Source organism: Phyllostomus hastatus, unplaced genomic scaffold (assembly GCF_019186645.2).
Source record: "Phyllostomus hastatus isolate PE091 unplaced genomic scaffold, TTU_PhHast_1.1 phas_scaffold_182, whole genome shotgun sequence".
Classification (NCBI taxonomy): Eukaryota; Metazoa; Chordata; class Mammalia; order Chiroptera; family Phyllostomidae; genus Phyllostomus; species Phyllostomus hastatus.
Window position 1 is genome coordinate 11140824 of NW_025334013.1, and position 16053 is coordinate 11156876.

The window sequence follows — 16053 nt, forward strand, 5'->3', positions numbered from 1 at the left end:
CAGCCCAGACGTGGCTCGGGACGGAAGGCGCTGAGCTCTGCCTGGTGTCCTTCAGGAGGCGGAGTTCCCTCCCTAGACCGTTAGCTCCCACTTCTGCGCAGCCCTGCCTCGGGCACCCCCGGGACCTGTCACAGACCTGCGGGCCGCCCAGCAGCAGCAGCCCATGTAGGACTGCAGCAACCAGGGGGAGCGATCGTGTGGACACAGGAAAAGCCGTGACCGTGAAAATAAGAGGCTCGATGCACTTGGGCTGGGGTTGAATTTCTCTGAGGCTTTTGCAAGAAAACGGGCAGGGAACAAACAGGCAGGCCCCTCGTCACGAGCTTTGGTGACGGCAGCCTTGCAGGACAAAGGTGCCAGTCCACAGTCAGGCCTCCAAAGCCGCCTTGTCAACACTCAGTGCCCCGAGGTGTCGCTCTGAACACGGCTCAGCCTACCGTGGCGCCACACGGAACAGCCAGCCAGCACCTGGCGAGCAGGTACAACCCTACGTACGCAGGCACCTTCCCTGCTTGCCCTCCCAGCCGCCCCAGTTTACTCGCGCCAGGACGTTACGTAACAGCCACCCTGCGTGCTAACACGTGCCTGCAGGGGTCTCTCGGGGAGACCACCAGAAGGTGGGGGACAAGGGACCCACGGGAGGGGACGAACTTGCCGTGTTCAGTGTGCGAAGCCAGGGTCCCCGAGACCAAGGTCCTTCCCCCGCCCTCACTGGACACACCTGACCTCACCTGAGACGTGGAGCTCCAATAAAGAAAAGGTCAGAATCTCGTGGACAGGAAGTAAATTCATTAGTGGTTCAGAGAGGCTACTTCCTCACTAGGTGGCAAGCAGATAACCGCACGGAAGCCTGGCGACCCCCCGACCCCGGAGACGCGGTGCTCCCGTCTGCAGGCGGGGAGACCAGGACGCAGGAGGCGGTGGAGCTGGGGTTTGAGCGGACTCAGCCCCTGACATGGCTGGCGATGCCGCGCCCTTTCCTCGGCCAAGTCAGGAGCCCAGAAGGCCTCCTGCCCAACGCTGACGGACGTGCACTCGTGCACGCGGGCACTTGCACGCTCATCTGCCGCCGGCCAGGCTCCCACAACAAGCCGCTCCTCTCCAGCTGGCCCAAGCTCAGTACTCACGCCTGCTCCCGGCCACCCCACCTGGAGCTCTGCGGGAGGGCCACCGAGTCCTGGCCGTGGATGTCTTCGAAAGGTGCCCAGAGGCACTTCCCGCCCCCAGTGGTCTGGCCTGAGGACTGAGCCACGCAGACTGGACATCAAGACAAGGAAGGCTGCCACTCAGAGAAGCAGCGGGCAGGGGAGTCAGAGATCGGGAGACGGGCGTTGGGAGTGCTGCCTCCCCAAGAGGCGATCTGGGTCAGCCGTGCCCTAGAGTCTGGGAGAGGCTCTCAGGAGCCTTGCTGCTTCACTGGCAAGAGGGCTGCTGCCCACGAACCTGGGGAAGCAGGTCTCCTAGCCCCCGGGGGCAGGAGCCACAGGGGTTGAGAACATGGTTTCAGAGGCACAAACCTGTGACCCTGGCAGCTACTGACCGGCGGCCTTCGGCCAGTGAGGCCGGGTGAGCAGCCGTCCCCGAGGGGCTGGCAGGGCCAGAGCAGCACACCCGCACCGTGCCCAGCGGAGAGGAGGTCCGCGGCCAGGGCGGTGCCGACTGTGCTGACGGAGAGCCCACCCCGGGCCCTCTCCTAACACGTGAGCCCGCAGAGACATCACCAGAGGACCCCGACCTGCAGCTGGCGGGCGAGTGTCCAGTGCCGCAGCTGCAGAAAGACCCGGGCCCTGCTGCCCTGAGCCGGCCTTTGGGCGCGGACTAGAAAAGCACCGGGCCCACGTGTCTCTGGGTTCCAGCTCTTAAGGCCAAAACACGGAGAGAGGCCGAGTGGCTTGTTTAGGAGAGATCGTGCTCGTCAAACGCGGGCAGCGCCCCGACTCGCGGGCGGGCAGCAGACGGCTCCGCTGGGTGCCAGTGGGGGGCCCGAGACAGCGCTCCAGACACGTCCGTCTTCTGGTGCCGGCATCGGGAGGGGCCGGGCGGCGGGGCGGAGCGCTCGGCCAGCACCACTAAGGAAGAGTTTAAGCAGCAGCCAACACCTTCGTTTTCAATGTGGATTAAGTCATTCGTTTATTTCTCAAGATGTGCACACTCAAGTATTGAGTCGGCCAGGCCAGCTCGTGGCTCCTGGGTGCGTACAGGTCCCTCGACGGCTCGGGCTACAGACAACTTCATAGCTAGTGCACCACACACACGGGATAAAACGGGAGGCCTAGAACCCCGAGCCGCTCCGAGAGAAGGTGGGGGAGGGGTCACGACGCAGCGTCCTGCGGGGAGTTGATGCGCAGGAGGGGAGGGCCCGAGGGTGGGAGGCCAGCCGGCTCCAGTCGGCAGCAGCGGCGGTTCCGGGGACCGTCAGGGGACTGAGTTCAACAGGTCCTTCAGGAAGCTCTCTGGGTCGGGGATTTCTGCGAGCAGACCTGCAGCGGAGACAGAGGCCAGTCGGGAGCGGGAACGCGCAGCCCCGCCGCGTCACGGAGGCCGCGTCCCCGGAGAGGACACACTGCGCTCCCACAAGCCCCGGGAGGCGGCTGCTGGGAGGGCAGCAGGGATGGGGCAGATGGTCTCAGAGCGGACACTCCCGCTCTGGGGGAGGTGGCCTGCTCCCGGCCAGGCCCTGTGGCCTCCTGGAGGCGTCACAGTGGCAGGGCCCGACCTCACGCCCCTCCCCTAACCCAGGTGCATGGACCACGGCCGGGCCTGCAGGGCCAGTGCAACTGAGTGTAAGTGGAGCGGGGGCGGCGGGGGGAGCCTTGGGGAAGGGAAAGTGTCCACAGCCTCCAGCACATTCCAGAGGGACCTGGGAGGCTGGAGGAGCAGAGAAGGGTAGTAGGACTGTGGGCTCATCTGAGCTTTGGCCACTAGTCCTGGGCCCTCCAGCACGGTGCTGACACTCAGGAGCTCCGTCTCTTCGACTGTCACACGGGGACAGTGACGAGTCCTTGTTGCATCGCCGTGGGGATCAGATCAGGCCACGCGTGTGAAAGCGCCCAGTGCACAGAAGGTGCTTGGTCGGCATCAGGGCCCCCGTTGCCCACCCCCCTCACCAGGCAGGGGGTGCTCACATTTTATTTTATTCAATCCCCATCCAAGGACACTTTTTCACTGTTTTCCGAGAGCAGAGGAAGGCAGGGAGGGAGGGAGAGGGCGAGGGCGAGGGAGAAGGAGGGAAACACATGGGTGTGAAAAAGAAACACTGATGGGTTGCCTCCTCGTCCGTGTCCCAACCAGGGATCAAACCCTCAACCTGGGTATGTGCCCTGACCAGAATCGAACCCGTGACCCTTCCGTCTACGGGTGACGCTCCAAGCAACCGAGCCACCCCAGCCAGAGCAGGGCGCTCACGCTGAGCAAACGTGGAGCTGTCCACCCCAAGGCCTGGCAGCACGCCGACTGCGGTCCTCTCCCCAGAGTCCGCGCAGCACAGAGGAGTGGGACCGATCGTCACCTCTTGGTTCTGGGAGGTGTTTTTGTCCTTGCACTCAAATGGGGTGTGTCTGATGTTCTGGAATTTTCCACCAGTGTAAACAAAGTCGTAAAGTCACACTGGGAACACCTGGCCTCCGAGTGCTGGTCACAGAGCCCCCCCGCCAGCGGGCCCTCGCCCTCCCTGCTGCAGGCCGGGGCGCCCCTCAAAGCCCTGCCCACCCCCCTTCTCCTGCTCAGGCTCACATTCACAGCGACAGTCTTTGCTCAGACATTCGCTAGACCCCGAGGCGACACGCTCGCTTGGCCCCGAGGACACACGCACTGGCCACTGGCTCTCCGCCAGGGGCCGCTCCCCGGGCAGAAAGCAAGGGCAGTGGCTACGGGAAAAGTCAGGGCTGGGAGGACGCACGTGGGGCGTCCGGGGAGGCTGACAAAGAAGCTGCGGGAGCGGCGCTAGCCACCGAGATCCAGAGAACAGGGGAGGCACCAGGCCGGCGAAGGCCCGTCCCAGTGCACAGTCCCCACCGAGGCCACCGCAGAGGACCAGGCGGAAGCCCCAGGGCTTCGGGGGAAACGCCATCGGTCGCGGCTGAGCTGAGGGAACAACTGCACACAGAGCTCCACCGCAGACCTGGGAGAGCAGTTCCCAGAGGACAAGCACAAACACAGAAGTCCTAGTGGGACCCGGGAGACACGTCTCCCTGCCTCCTCACACGCCCCCACAATGAACGTGAGGGGAGATGAAACAAGCTCCCCGAGAGCCCGAGAGGGCCCCGCACCCGCAGTCCGAGGCAGGTGTCCCCAGGCAGCCAGCCGCCCAGGTCACCTCCCCCCTGTGGTCGTCTGGTGCTTCCTTAGGGAAGCCAAACAGGTGTTAATGCGCCTGCAGTGACCAGGCCACATCTGTCGTGTGAGGAACCTGTGTGCAGAAGAGAATGGCGACCCCCGCTTTCACCAGCTGCGGGACGGGGGCCCGTCTGAGGGCGGCGGCTCCCAGGACAGGGGCTCCACGTGCGGCCCTGGCCTGACGGTCAGAGGTGCTCTGACGCTTGTCATCGGCTTTGAGAACCAGAGTCGGAATCTCCCACGTGCCCCGGGGCAGCTGTGCCGTGAGAGGCAGGAGGGCCTGACCCTTGCGGCTCAGACTGCTGGGTGTCGTCCCGCAGAGCGCAAGGTCGCTGGTCTGATTCCCGGCCGGGGCACGTGCCTGGGCTGCGGGTTCGGTCCCAGGTTGGGGTGTGTATGAGAGGCAACTGATCAATGTCTCTCCCCCTCTCTTTCTCCCTTTTTCCTTCTAAAAATAAGTGACTAAAATCTTAAAAAAAAAAAAAAAAAGAGGCAGGAGAAAGATGGGTAAACGCCATGTTCCTTCTCTGAACTATCATCACAAGTCAGGAACCAGAGGGGGGCTCTGCCAACTTTCCAGCTATGCCCCCCTAGAAGCTTCAGAGCCTGAGTCACCCCATTACAAAGTGGGGTGGCCACAGTCCCCACCTCGCCCAGGGCCGCCTTGCGGACAGCCGGCAGCACAGGCCTGGGGCGCAGCGAGGCCCCAGCGCGCGTCACAGCAGCCGCTCTCGTTACGGGGGGGCTGGGTGTTTGCCCGTCTTCCCCAGGCCCTCTGGGGGCTGCCAGGCTGGCTCTCACCAGTGCGTCCTCTGGCAGGTGAAGGGAAGAGCTGCGGCCAGCCCCCCCGGAGACAGACGGGGGCCTGCTGCAGACCCCTGAGAGACAGAACCTCGCCACTGACCCGCCACGTCGAGGAACTCCGAGAAGGTCTCCACCGGCATGAACTCCTCCTGGAAGGTCTTCAGGGCTCTGTCGGCAGCCTCGCAGACGGGCATGTCGTTGTGGCGGATGTACTCCGCCAGCGAGCAGGACCAGCCTCCCTCCGTGTTGCTGGTGGGCACCTTCTGCAAGGACCAGCAGGAGACGGGCCGGGGGCGGAGGGCGGCGCCTCCGGCCGGGCTGGTCAGCCCCACGAAGCGAACGGGAAGCCTCCCCCTCCCCTCATCAGCAGAGGTCCCCCTGGAGGGTGTGTTCTTCCCCAGGAACAACGAAATTTCACCTCGCCCCTCTCTCAGCCCCTTCGTCACACACCACGCCACTCGAACCTACAAGCTACCACAAGTGGCTGCATCCTTTCCTCCCTGCACACGTCACACCTGCGTTCCCCAAAGAGGAGGGCATCGTCAGGATGCCTTGATCGAGCTGTTTTGTTCGGATTACAAAAATGGAGCAGCCGACGCCCTCTGACTCCTTCCAGGCAGAGAGGCTGTCCTGTTGCAAGCTGGGCTGGCCAAGTCACACTCGACAGGGCAGTGGAGTTTATCGGAACCGAGGGGGCAGGAGCAAGCAAAGGGCAACTCAGGAGGGAAGACCCCCGGCGGCAGTGGGCCTGCAGCAGGACCCGGGAGCAGGCAGAGACAGCCCGGGGCGGGACTGGTGTGAGCCCCCGTGGCGGGTGCACGTTTCTGGGGGAGGCCAGCAGGGAGCAGCCACCTGCCAGCTGAGGCAGGGTCCGAGCCAGCAGCACAAGTCACGGGACACCCCTGCAGCCACCCACCGCGCCTCTGACGCGTCCTCACCTTAAACATGTTGTACGTGAGATCGACGAGGGCCCAGAAGAGGAGGGAAGAGCGGTACACAGAGTAGTCCTTCACCGTCTTATCCGTCAGCCTGCAAGAGAAGGTCCGGCTGCCTGCGTGTCCCCGCGGACATGGAAGGGCACCGTGGGGCGGGGCGGGGCAGGGGAGTCACAGTCATCCGTGTCACTCCGTGCCAGCCACTCGTCCGTCTTCTCTGAAAGAAGGGGCCGAGGGCAGGAGCTTCTCAGCCCCTTCACGAGATCTCGTGAAGCCTCAGGATGCGGCGGTTTATTCCCTGCAAACGCGTCCCCTGAAACACTCATCTGTAGCACGGACTCTCCTCCAAACCAGGGTGATTCGGAAGAAAGGGAGACCTAAGCTGCGACTCGGCAACCAAAAGCCAAGGGCCTCCAGGCCAGGCCGGGGGCCCCCGTGAGAGCTCGTGGACTCGACGGGACCTAGGAAACGGAGCAGGAAACACGGCCCTCCCCGGTCTCCACATTCCCACTGTGAGAATTTCAGTCAGCAGGCCTAAAGCCACCCGACACAGCAACCGGCCCGCCACGTGCGTGTCGAGAACAGCGCGCTGGTGGAAAGTGGCGATGAGCAATGGCACCGTCCAGGATGGAGGACGCAACCACCGATGCCCCCCAGCTCCGGGATAATCCCAGGCTGCTCACCACACCCACTGGCTCCTACCCAGTATCGATCGCCTCTCCTTAATCCCTGATGCAGCCAGGATTAGGGCCAGCCAGTCCCTCGGAACCTGGGGCTGCCTGCCACCACGTCCACTGCCCCCTCGGCAGACGATCCTGCTGGGAGGGACAGTCACGCCAGGCAGAGCCGCCGGGACACACAGACCAGGCCAGGCTCCTCTCTGCCCAGGGAGTGACGAATCGGGGCTAGAACACGGTTTCCACCACCCAAGTCTACGAGCAGTGTCGTCTGCGAACTGGCTTCCAGCCGTCCGCTTCCAGTCAGTGCACGCCAGCTCTTTCCCAAAAGGAAAGCAAGCAGTAAGACGAGAGAATTCCACCTGCTGAAATGTGCTGCTTGCACCCACCCTCCACCCGAAGCCCTCCAAAGCACCCGCTTTCTCCCCTGCCGGCCACGCACGGGGTGCCGCTGCCTGGAGTGAGAATGACCGTGAGGTGGGCCTGGGGGTCAGGACGATGATCTGTTTCCGTGCAAACAGGATGGATGACAAGAAAGTCCCAGGCCCCGGTACGCAACTTCCCGGCAGCGGACCCTTGCTCTGCGAGTGTGGGACACACAGAAGGGGTCGACTCCCCTGGGGCAGATTCCTAGAGCTACGTTTGTGTCTGCCACTGCCTCCCTCCCCACAGTGCACAAAGCCCGGGGGGGCGACACCGCCCCAGCCAGCGGGACGGCGCCCTTCCAGTGTCCTCCCAGCCTGGCCTCTCCACGGAGGGTGTCTCCGCACTGCGCTGACACCCGGCTCCTCCGCCACCGTTCCAGGAGCCCCGCTCGGCCCCCAAGCCACACCAGGGAGGGCCCTCCGCGGTGACTGTTTTGCCTCCGTGAGCACCCATCCTGAATGACCCCACCCAGCTTAACTATTTAAGACTAATTAGTGAAGGTGACTAACTGCTACGGAGAAGATGGCAACGCGGGAGTGCAGCTCACACTGGGTTTCCTAATTGGGCTGTGACCAAATCGGCTCTTCCTGAACTGCCCGGGACAGGAACGAACCCCAGTCTCCTAATGAAGGAAACGGCTCCTGTGGGTGGGCGCAGACGTCACACCTGCCGCCGAGTGCCTGCGCCCAGCAGTGCCCACTGTACGTGCCACGGAAGCAGGCCAGCCTCACTGTAGCACCCACCAGATCGAACCTGAGACTCTGGCGGTTAGTTGCCTATTAATGTTTGGAACGGGGGCAGGGGTTACACAGGAATCCAACAGTACTCGCCCCCTCCCACTCCTCACGAAGGCGCCGACGCTGGCCTCATGCAACCAAGGAGCGCCACCCCAGTCTCCCTGCAGGCGCACGAGGCGCCCATGACCAGCACCCTTCGGTGAATGCGACCCAAGGGAAGTGAAGAGACCAGGGGTGTCCATTCAGGCACATGGCCACTGCCGCCTGGCCTGTCACCATCAGGGGCCTGAAAACTCCTGAGCTCCCTCGTTGGCCGACGACTGTGGGAATGTTCTCCCGGGTCCGAGAGAAAGCAGACCCCCGAGGGCAGATCTTCGAGAAGGAAGACCTCCCTTGAGTGGCAGAAGCAAACTGGCAAATGTGCCCCCTGCTCTGCAGCCCAGGGCGGGCAGAGATGGCACAGGGACACTGCGGGCCAAGGGTGGTGCCGGCGGAGTCGGCCGGGTGCGTGGCCGTTCGCATGGGCATCTCAGGGGCCCCTGCTGCTGTTCTCGGACCCTCTCTCCAGGCACCTCCCATCTGACCTGAACCCCTGCATCAGGGCATGGAAACAAAGACCACTTCCTTCCAGCCACGCAGAGGCTTCCTAGTTCACGCCCAGACCAGGTGACCGGGAGCCCCATCACTCGTCTACGCCCGACGCTCCTCCCTGCCACCCTGGGCCTGACCAGCTTCCCCTCAAATCTCCCAGAGATGAGCCTGGCTGCCTTTCTAGGGGCTGAGCGCCAGGCTTGAAGGCAGCCAGGCACCTGCCAGCCATCGGGCCCAGACTCCCGGCAGCGCAAACTGAGATGGGTCAGCACCGACGACCAAGCCCAATGAGCACACCTTTCCTCCCTCGGCACACGCATGCACCCAGGCAGCTTTCACACACCGGGCACACGCTGGGCACACGCTGGGCACATGTGGCCCAGGCAACCGGGGGCAGGTGGCAGCTTCCTGTCCCAAAGCAGACACTGACCTGGTGGCTCCTCCCGGAGCCACTGCCCGGGCCTGAGAGGTCACCAGCAGCCTCCGCAGGATTTCCACTCGCGTGGCTCTCCACTTCTCGGGGGGCAGGACGTGCAGGGCCAGGACTGTGAAGTAGTGGGGCCCGTCCACTTCAAAGGCACTCTCCACCCACTTCTCCTTGGGCTGCTCCAGAAAGCCCTGGATGTTCTTCTCCTCTCGGGACGTTGCTCGGGTTCTGCAACGAAAGGAGCACGGTGAAGCCAGGGCAGATGCCAGGGACCAGCAGCAAGGGCAGGGGAGGCCGTGCTCAATGTCTCGTCCTCAGTGTCCAGAACACCTGGATCGTGGACCACTCCCATCCCCGCTGGACTCCCCCGCTCCTCCCCGAGTGCCGCTGCTGCCCGTCCAAGTCCGTCCTGGCGGCATCTCCCCGGCCCCTCCCCCGGCTCCGCTCCTGCACAGGTCCAAACCAGGGGCTCCTGCGTGCCCTGTGTGCCAGGCACATCCATAAACGTGCCGATGTCAGTGACCACGTAACTCCGGAAGTGACAGCCAGCACATTTTTAACTCGGAACCTGAAGCCCAGAGAAATGAGGTGATTTTCCTGAAGTCACAAGCCAGTCAGTGGTGGGAGCCGACACGAATCCAGAGTCCGTGACTCCCAGCCCACCTCCCGCACTCTCCCTGCCTGCACGCGGCCTCACTACTGCTAAGGGGTCCACACTCTGCTTGTGTCCGGCGGCTTTCCACGGCCTGCTATTTTGTCTGTTTTCTCATGTGCCTGAGCCCTGTCTCCTTCGTCAGAACAACTTCCAGGGAAACACCGCTTCTTGTTCTCACTCTTGCCTAAACTGTAATGAGAATGATAATCATGAACTTGGGCGTCAGACACCATTCTAAGAGCTCCATGCGGACTGTCTCATTGAACCCTCACAGTGACCCTGAAACAGGCGCCAGCGCTGTCCCAGGTGTACAGACAGGAAACTGCAGCACAGCGAGAGCTAACAGTCTGCCCAAAGTCTCACACTGGGGCAGGAAAGCACTGGGCTGCGAACCCAGGCCGTCAGGCTGCAGAGCCTGTCCGGCTAGGTGAACTCCGTCCTCCCTGCGTGACCAAGCCTTGGCACATGCTCCCTGACCGGCACCGACCAGGCATTTCTGGCCACTCTCTCTTCGGAGCCCCTGGATGGCGCTCTCAGGACAGGAGTGCTGGACACCCTGCCCCAGTTCTGTGGTGGCAGGGTTGGGGGGGGGGGGGAGCGGGGAAGAGAATAAACACAGCACCGGGAGCTGTGAGGATCCGTTGCCAACACGGCATTGTGGGTAGGCGGGAGCGGCGGCGCCAGGACACCTGCTCCCTGAGGCACGGCACCCATGGAACCGGGAACATGCTCAACCTGATTCCCCACAGCTGGGAGCCAGAGGCTTGCTGTCGTCGTGGGTCCTGCTCAGCTCTGCTCTGGACCATGGTGCCACACACTCGCCTCAATAGACAAAGGCAGCCACAGCCCTCTCCTAGGCCCTGAGACCAAGCTCATGGCGACGGGAAATGACCGGCTAGGAAAGCAGTCTGTGGGTGAGAAGCAGTGCCTCTGTGAAGGCTGCGGGTCGGCCCCACGCTGACCAAGACAACTGTGACACGGCCGCGTCCCCCCCACCCTCCAACTCGGGAACTTGAGCAGGAGTTAGGATGCCCAGCATTCGAGCAACTCGGATGGCTGACATCACCAGCTCTGTCCTGCTGGGCGAACCACACTGGCCCTGTGGGTCTGCTCTCCTCCCCGGAGAACGGGGTAGTCCACTCTCCCTCCTAGCCGCCAAGAAGAGGCAAGTCTCTGCAAAAGCCAAGGGCTCGGTCAGAGGCTGCAAGCACGTAATTAGCACTGCTCAGCCCGAAGCAGGGTTGGAGAGGGGAACGTCTGTGCTGTCAGCAATGCAGGTGTTTCTTCCGACAGCCCGAACAGTTCAGCAGATGATGTAATGCGCTGAGGGAGACCCGCCCGCGCACCTCTTTAACAATGAGGCCTGCGGCCTGGAGGTCAGTCAGCCTGTTAACCCACACGGAGATGGGAGGGGAGCCCAGGACGGCACTGCTGCGGAGAGAGGGCCAGAAGGGGCGTGAGGCAGACCGTCCTGCTGCCTGAGCTGAATTGCAGCCGCCCCGGGGGGCTGTACACGGCCCGTCAACTCCCTGCTCACCGGACCTGTGAGACTCGCTGGAGGAGAGGGGCCCAAAACGTGAAACCATTTAACACATCAGATCTAAGCGCTAAAGCACATTAAATCTCTTCATCTGCTTTGGAAATCCGGAAGTGGAATGAAAATATATTATTCTCTACCCCTAAGTGCGTCTTTAAAATCACACTTTTACGTACCAACCTACCCCACAGTGTACGCGTGGATAAAACCGTAAATCTTTCCTGGCTGCCTTCCTGCTCAGTTGGCTTTCCCAGGTCATCTCTACCCCCTCCTCTCCACTCACACTTGCCAGAAACGTGGCTCAGCGGAGAGGAGACGGGGGAAGCAACTCCAGTTTCCTCTCATGGAACAGGTTCTTGGCTCTGCGCGTCCCCTAGATGCGAAGCCCTCACCTGTAACACCTGTGTGCCCTTGAAGCGACCGTGTGCAGCTCCGACCCATGCCTCCCCCATCCGAGAGAAGAGAGTCCAGCCAGGGGAAGTAGAGGCTACATCGAAGCAGAAGCTTCAATGGTCTGGCTTCTCCCCGTTTCTGCCCACTCTGTGCCCAGGTCAGTGCAGAGTTGCAGCCCTTGGCTGCCCAGGTGGGAGGTGGGACAGTGTGGGAAAGGAGTCGCCCAAAAGCCACAGACAGCACTCCTACTCCGGCACAGGCTGCCTCGGGCAGACATCCGCTCTGAAACTAGCTAGGGCAAACGTGGGGAAGTGGGGGGTGGCGCCGGGCCAGCTGGACGCTGCCCAGCGGGGTGCGTGGTACTGACGTGTTCAGGACGTAAAGCACGGTGTGAACGATGTACGGGATCAGGTGGATGTTGCTCTCCCGGCCGCCGCCGCCGGTGTCCGCGCTGAACGACTGCTCCATGGCGAAGCGCAGGAAGAGCAGCTTGATGTCGTGGATGTTCAGCTGGTACGTGGGCTCCCGCTGGCCTGTGCACTCTTGGAGGTAAGTGTTGTGCCTGGGGGCGGGGGAGGGGGGCGGCGAGATAAACGCTGACATGGAAGCGAGCTTCTGGTGAAAGCCCCTGTGGGAGAGCCCCCTGTGGGACCCCCTCCCCGACGGCTGCACGGGTCGCGCACGCAGACAGTGGGGCAGAAGGGAGTGGCGAGGACAAGGACTGGGGCCACCAGGAAGGGACGGCAGAGGACGTTCACTTCTGCTGGGACTGAAAGTGATGCTCTCCGAGCTCTACCGAGAACCCACTGGCCCTGAGGGACCCATTTCTCGATGGGTCACTGTCACAGGACAAATGGTGGCCACACCAAAAGTACATTTTGGAAGAAAAAGTAGAACTTACTCCTTCTGACTAACAAGGGAATCTAGTCATGAGAATCATCTCCTCAACCTCCAAATAAAGGTTTTTTCTATGTCAATTTACATTACAATCTATTACGTTTACTAATCGTGTGCCCTTACGTGAGTTCCTCAGTCCCTCTGCCTGCGGGGTGTGTGCAGCAGCGAGACACGGGGAGCGTCTCAGTGCTGCCGTCCGCTCCTTCCGTCCCCATCGCTGCCCCGCGGCCATTCTGCGGCGAGTGCCTGGGGGGGCGGCACCGCCACACAGGGCACCAGTGAGGGGCCAAAACCTTAGGAAGCTTCAGCTCCTCTGCTCTGGATTTTAGGACAAGGAAGGCCTCGAAACGGCCTGACCTTCCCGTGTAACTAAGCTATTCCTCTTCACCATTTAAACCTCAGAGGCACACGCTGTAGACGGGAACGCTGGGAAACGTCGGCCTCGAGGACCAAGTCAGGCACCCGTGTCTCACGTCCTCGGGCCAACCCAGGAGGAGGGGCAGTGAGCGACCAGACATTCTCCACGGCGCACCGGACGCCGGGGGTGCCCGCTTCTCTCAGCACAGCTGCTCTCCCCCCCGAACAGCCCCCTTGCCAGCAAGCAGAGACACGGATTCCCAATGAAGGCAACAGGACATGGTCTCACCCCGGGCTGGCCGAAGCCGATTCCCCCCAACTCCTGGGAGTCCCCTTTCCTACCACGCAAGGTGCTCAACACTCACCTTGCCAAGCAGGTGGCAAAAGCTGATTCAGGGACGTGAGGCCCCCAGACCGGAAGGAGCCCGTTGCACTTGGTGTTGGCGTTCTGGAGGGCGGCACTCTCCCACTCTTCCCGGCCTCGGGCCAACCTGCGTTGGGGGAGCAGGGACGCATGGCTGCTGGAGCTCACTCGGCAGCCAGGCCCCTGAACGAGCGAGGCGGAGAAGGGTTTGCTACCGCTGAGGAAGCCAGCCCGTGCCCTGACCCTATACAGAGCATTAGCCATTCGTGACCCTGACACAGCAAATACAGGTGCACTGCTTCAGGTACGTTAACACGGCTTTCCCCAGCCGTGGGCCAAAGCCATGAATCTTTTCCCAGTCCTACGGCAAGAGTGACCCTGCAGCCGAACACCCTGCCCCCGGGAGACTGGGGAACAGCATTAAAACTCCAGGGCTGGTGGCCCCGCCCCCCCCAAATCCAGGGCCTCGGACAAGCGGCCCTCCTCGGTGCAGAAACGGAGGTCTGCAGCGGAGGCCGTAGGAGGCAGCGGTCCCTGAAGGAGCCCGTCCGCGAGAGCCGGGCCCACCTGACGGCCGCCAGGTGGCAGTCGTAGTGCACGATGTTGAAGTGGGACACGGTGCTGTAGCCCTGCTGCTTCCGGGGCTTACTCTCCATCTCCTCCAAGGCCACCCGCTTGGTGAAGGTGTAAATGCCCAGGACCTTCGTGGGCTACAAGGACGACAGAAAGAGGAGAGGTGAGGAGAGACCCGAGGAGGCTCTGGAAACAGGTGAAGCAGAGCAGAAGGGGCCCGAGGGTCTGCCCTCCTAGGAGGGGATAGCCCAGGAGGGGAGCAAGGGCCAGCGCCCCAGGCTCTCGGTCAAGCTCTGGGCTGGGCACAGCGCAGTCGGAGTGTGGGGAGCAACCAGACTAAGCGGACGCTGTGCAGACGGAAAAGCAGAAACGTGGGCCTCAACTGTGCTTTTCTTTCTACCTCATCTATCTAAAAACAGAGTAAAGTGCCTTCCTGACAAATCATTGCTCTTCGAAAACGACCAGGCAGCCCCCGAGAGCCCGTGTCACACACAGCAGGACTCGCAGGGCCTGCGGCTCGCCCTTCAACAGCGTGGGTGCTGAGCAGTAAATTCGAGCTGGAGAGAAAGGGCCCCCCCTTTTAGGCCTTTAGGGCAACAAACAGGCCCTAAAGCGCAGAGGCCCTCGGTGCTCTGCGCCTCTCAGGTGTAACTCTGGTTGGGGGCACGACTGGCGCAGGTGTCCTGAACGGAAGCTGCATGCTGTATTTCTGAAAGCCCAGGGCTCTGGCTCTACGCCATGACCTTTGCTCTCTCATCCGCAAACTGGGACTTTTCACAAGTTTAAAGACAAAATCACGCAGTTGACGTAAAGCTCTGGGCCCAGGGCCGAGCAGAGATGGGATCCAATGAGTGGCTGCCGTCTGCAGCCACGGTGACAGGGAGGGCTAATGTTCCTGCCTGTAAAGAACAGAGGCCAAGAGGCAAGTCCCAGCCCCTCTCGGAACAGAAAGGCCCGCAGGCGAGGCCCGCCAGCACAGGGAGGCAGCAGGCGCGCCACCAGGCCCAGGCCCGTACCTGGAACTTGTACCCCTCCCTGCAGATGCAGCACGTGAGGCCCGGCTCCTCGATCAGCTCCTCCATCTGCTTCAGGAGCGCCGTCTTGGTCACGACCTGGCCTTTTTCGTTTGTCTGTTGGGGGAACCCCAGATGACATGTCAGGAGGGGATTTCCACACACCCTCCCGCCCTAAGCTTGGGGACACTTGGGGACAGGCCTGACCCTCCACGTACACTAAAAGGACGGTTGCATCAAAGGAAACCCCTGTGGTTTCTGATGAGGGTAGAGACCCAGACTCTCCTGTACCCTCTTCCCACAGGAAGCACGGAGGCAGAGGGGACCATCCGGCTGGAAGCCTGGCAAGCTGCCACTCGCCACCAGAGGAGCCCCTCCTTTGTGGCAGCAGCACCAGCTCTCAGCAGCCAAGGCCGCTGCATTGGGAGTCATTTACTGTTCCCACGGGAGTCCCAACTGCCGACGCTGCCTGCAGGGGCCCTCGGAGGGCTGTGCTCCCTGCAGGGCCTCGGGACAGCAAACACGGCGCACAGGTCTTCGTGTGCAGACCCGGGCTCAAAACCCCACCGCCCACCTACTAGTTATGTGCCCTGGCCTGTGTATGTCACCTCTCAGCCTCAGTCACTTCATCCGGAAAATGGGTATGACTAATACCTCATAGAACCACATGAAGGCTTAAATAAAATCCTACAAGTAAGGCGCCTAAGTACAGTGTGTGGCGTACAGTGAATCCTCGAGGGTTATCATCACTTTTACTTGTTTTATGAACTGAAGTCCCGTACCCTGAGTCTCATCTACAGAGCAGAACAGTAACAGCCACAGCCCTGAGGGTTGCTGGGAAGGTTAAGGAAAGTGGCCAGCCCAGCACACCCAGGTCCCTCCTCTTCCTCTGCCCAGCCCTCACGCTCACGCTCCCCAACCCCAGCTCTGTCCCGATGCACAAACGACTGTGCCGTGGCCGTCTCAACAGCAGGGCAAGAAACGGGGCGCTCAGGGAGCGGCCTTACCGTCATGCCGAGGGTGCCCAGAGCCTTCTGCCGCATCGCCATGGCCATACGCTTCTTCTCGGCCCGGGTCTCCCTGCGCGCGGCGTCGATCTTCTTGTTCACGTCCGGGTGCTCCCGCAGTGCCTCCAGCAGGTTCTCTGCCAGGGTCCCAATGCCCTCGTCGCTGGACACCTGCTCCAGTTTATGCAGGTTTGTGATGGAGTCAGTTCCAATCAGAGCCTGCCAAGAAAGGACCAGAGGGACACAGGCCTCTAGTTATTCACCAGCGTTCTTCCCAGGAGCTTCAAGGTTCAGAAAAAATAGACGGTGCACAATCTCATGTCAT

The 16053-nt window shown here is 62.1% G+C and overlaps 1 protein-coding gene across 6 annotated transcripts in view; it reads right to left on the bottom strand.

Annotated features, from left to right (window-relative positions):
• Nucleotides 1–251: 251 nt before the first annotated feature.
• The window catches only part of UBR4 (ubiquitin protein ligase E3 component n-recognin 4), a 120493-nt gene continuing 104691 nt past the window's right edge, over nucleotides 252–16053 (bottom strand). For 5 of the 6 annotated variants that reach the window (XM_045858982.1, XM_045858980.1, XM_045858981.1 and 2 more), the window contains 9 exons: nucleotides 15729–15947; nucleotides 14725–14838; nucleotides 13703–13845; nucleotides 13137–13262; nucleotides 11885–12079; nucleotides 8936–9160; nucleotides 6078–6168; nucleotides 5240–5402; nucleotides 252–2480 (listed from right to left, as the gene is read on the bottom strand). In XM_045858982.1, the coding sequence (XP_045714938.1) occupies nucleotides 2416–2480; nucleotides 5240–5402; nucleotides 6078–6168; nucleotides 8936–9160; nucleotides 11885–12079; nucleotides 13137–13262; nucleotides 13703–13845; nucleotides 14725–14838; nucleotides 15729–15947 (1341 nt within the window). In that variant the 3' untranslated portion in view covers nucleotides 252–2415. The remainder of the gene's footprint in view (nucleotides 2481–5239; nucleotides 5403–6077; nucleotides 6169–8935; nucleotides 9161–11884; nucleotides 12080–13136; nucleotides 13263–13702; nucleotides 13846–14724; nucleotides 14839–15728; nucleotides 15948–16053) is intronic. The other variant, XM_045858977.1, reaches the window with a different exon arrangement.